At 55.9% G+C, this 2,695-nt stretch overlaps 1 protein-coding gene across 1 annotated transcript in view; it reads left to right on the top strand.

Moving 5' to 3' along the window:
* LOC103808787 (uncharacterized protein FLJ45252-like) overlaps nucleotides 1-1,904 on the top strand; it is a gene marked incomplete at its 5' end in the record, with an annotated part of 13,402 nt that extends 11,498 nt beyond the window's left edge. Inside the window, one exon of the mRNA XM_009081592.1 lies at nucleotides 871-1,904. Within this exon, the coding sequence (XP_009079840.1) occupies nucleotides 871-1,904 (1,034 nt within the window). The remainder of the gene's footprint in view (nucleotides 1-870) is intronic.
* Between the last annotated feature and the right edge of the window lie 791 nt (nucleotides 1,905-2,695).

Here is a 2,695-nt window from a genome sequence, read left to right as displayed (position 1 = left end):
CACATGATTTTTTCCTATCCTCTTGCTAACATGAGTCCAATGACACACTCCTAACCTGCCACTAGTTCTGTGAAGGTAAGAGATCTTCTGTTTTGTCTGTGTGAGTCATAAGGCAAAGCCAAACCAGTGTGGGCTCTTGGAGCTGGTAAAGGGCAGTGCAGCCTCTCCCTGCACTGTTAGCTAGCACAGGAATGAGCCAGGTCACCAGAGTTAGGACATTTGATTTGGAGTCATGGTATGGAGTGTTTACAGATCATTATTCTGGCAGTGGTTTAAAATGATGCTGCTGCAGCCACCAGGGTTTGCTAAAAGCTTTGCAAGGGGCATGTTATTCCAGCAGACTCTGGGACATCCCTGTGTGTTTTACAAGCCCAGGTGTAATTCCATGTATCCATGGGCTGGCTCATGGGAGGAATAGAGACTGTGCCAAGCTCTAGGTGTGCTTGGAGGGCACTCAGCAAGCTGCAGAGCAGGATGGAGTGCCAAGAGCTGTCTGTGCTGGAGCTTGGGAGTGAGACACTCTGCCAGGGTCGTCGTGGTGGGTGGGTGAGGGAGCAAACCTTGTGGGATGGTGCTGAGAGAGCTGTGTGTGCCCATGCATGTGCCAAACATCTTCCATCTCTCCAACAATGGTAGCTGTGGTGTCCCCAGGCCGTGAGGCAGCGCCGAGCTGTGTTGGTTCATGTGTTGTAAACACCTTCCCTGGCATTTTGGTTTGCATTTCTTTGCCCTCCCTCTCCTGCCCATTACTCCATGTGTGGTGGTGGTTTCCATCAGAGTAACATTCCTTGTGTAATGAGTCCTTTTCATGCTGGGTGATGCCTGGGGAGGTGGAGCTGGATCAGTGACACTCTTCTCTTGTGTTTGTAGGTGTGCAGAGGGATCCAGGCCTGTTCCCAGCTGCAGCTCTTGGGAAAGGAGATCCTGGCAGGGATGGACTCGCTCTGTACAAGGGGCAGTCTGAGATGCTGGAGGGGAAAGCACAGCACAACTCAGAGTCAGACTACTTAGCCAGAGATGGTCCTTCAAGCAACAGCTCCTTCTACAGCAGCGAAGGAGAGGGGACAGACCACGAGGGAGACATCCTGGACTGCAGTGGCTCCAGACCTTTGCTGATGGATTCGGAGGAGGAGGAGGAGACCTGCAAGCTGTGCCCAGGGTTCCTGCAGCCTGTGCCCGGGGAGAGGCAGGAGGCTGCCCAGTGCCAGGGCAGAGCAGAGGAGATGCTGTTCCCAGCCTTCCAGTCCCACACCGGGGAGGTGTTCAACGAACCAGACGTTTTCGCCACGGCTCCTTTCCGCAGCTCCAGGAAAGTGCCTGAGGAGGTGGATGTCTTCACCAAGGCTCCTTTCATCTCCAAGGGCAACGCTGCTCTACGGCTCCCAGAAGAAGCAGACGTGTTCCTGAGAGCTCCTTTCACCAAGAAGAGGAGCATGGAGGAGCTGACATCCCACAAGGAGCACTTTGCTCCTCCTGCTCTGCTGGGCCAAGGGAGCGATGGCCAGCACAGAGCTCACCCCGCGACCTCGGCGAGGTCTCCGTATCCTCCTGCTGGTTTCACTCAGCCAGGAAACCTCCAGGTGTGCCCAGTGAGGGCTGTGGAGGCCCAGGAGAGCAGCCCTGCCAAGGCAGTGCCACAGGAGCAGGACGAGCACGGCCAGGGCAAACCGTTCCGTCCGCAGGCTCTGTCCAAGTATTCCCGTCACTACAGCCCCGAGGATGGGCCTGGCCTGGAGGCCAAGCCCATAGCTGCTTACAAAGTGGTGTCTCAGACCAACAGGCAGGCCATAGCAGGCTCTGTGTCTGTTGCTGCCTCGCTGTCTTCCAGGACTACGGAGCTGCCCGGCGCGGATCCCTTCGCCTCGGCGCCCTTCCCTTCCAAAGTGGGAAAGCAGAAGCCTTAAGGAGGATGGAGCTGGGGCTGTGCTGCCTGCAGGGCCTCCTGGAGCCTCCTGCTTGGCATAGCAATATCTGTTGGAAATAAGGAGGAGTTTGCTCAGGATTCTGCAGTTGGCCCAGCCTGAGTTCTGTCAGCCCGAGCTCCTGGCTCTGAGGACCTTGACATCCTTTCCAGCTGCTTCTCACCCTCCTCCTCCTCCTCCTCCTCCTCTCACTGTCTGCCCCCTCCCCATGTATTTTTGATGCTTTTCCAAACCAGTAGTATTCCATATTTTCTGGTCCAGGCTGGATTATAAGATGAATTAAAAGGTTTATGAATTACAGAGCAAGTCAAGCAGGACTTGCTAGTGCTCTGGAAGGGACACGATTTCACAGGGGGAAGGATTGCTGTGACTCCTTTGCTGGCAGTGCAGGGCTGGCACCCCTGGCAGCTGTGGCTTGGGGCTGTGCTGGGTGATGCCCACCGAGCCAGAAGCTGCAGGTGATGTCTGGTGCCAGTTTGTCACAATCTGTGTCCCCAGGGTGTGATGGGAGTGCTGCTGGAGGGGCCTGGGGGCACTCAGTGCCTTCAGCCCCACGAGCTCCCAACCATGGGGACTGAGCTCTCCAGCTGCTCCTCCTGCTGGAAATGACCCTGAGAACAATCAGGAAAAGCTTTGGCTCTCACACGTGTGTTCCTGCCAAAGTCACCTGGAAACCTGGTGGTGGTGTGAGGGAGAGATGTGTTTGCAGTGTTAACAGCACACCCTGTGGGGAAGGTGATGATGCAAACAGCTCCATCGCTGTCCTGATGTCC

Source organism: Acanthisitta chloris, unplaced genomic scaffold (assembly GCF_000695815.1).
Source record: "Acanthisitta chloris isolate BGI_N310 unplaced genomic scaffold, ASM69581v1 scaffold13929, whole genome shotgun sequence".
Lineage (NCBI taxonomy): Eukaryota > Metazoa > Chordata > Aves > Passeriformes > Acanthisittidae > Acanthisitta > Acanthisitta chloris.
This window is presented reverse-complemented; position numbering and strand designations above follow the sequence as displayed.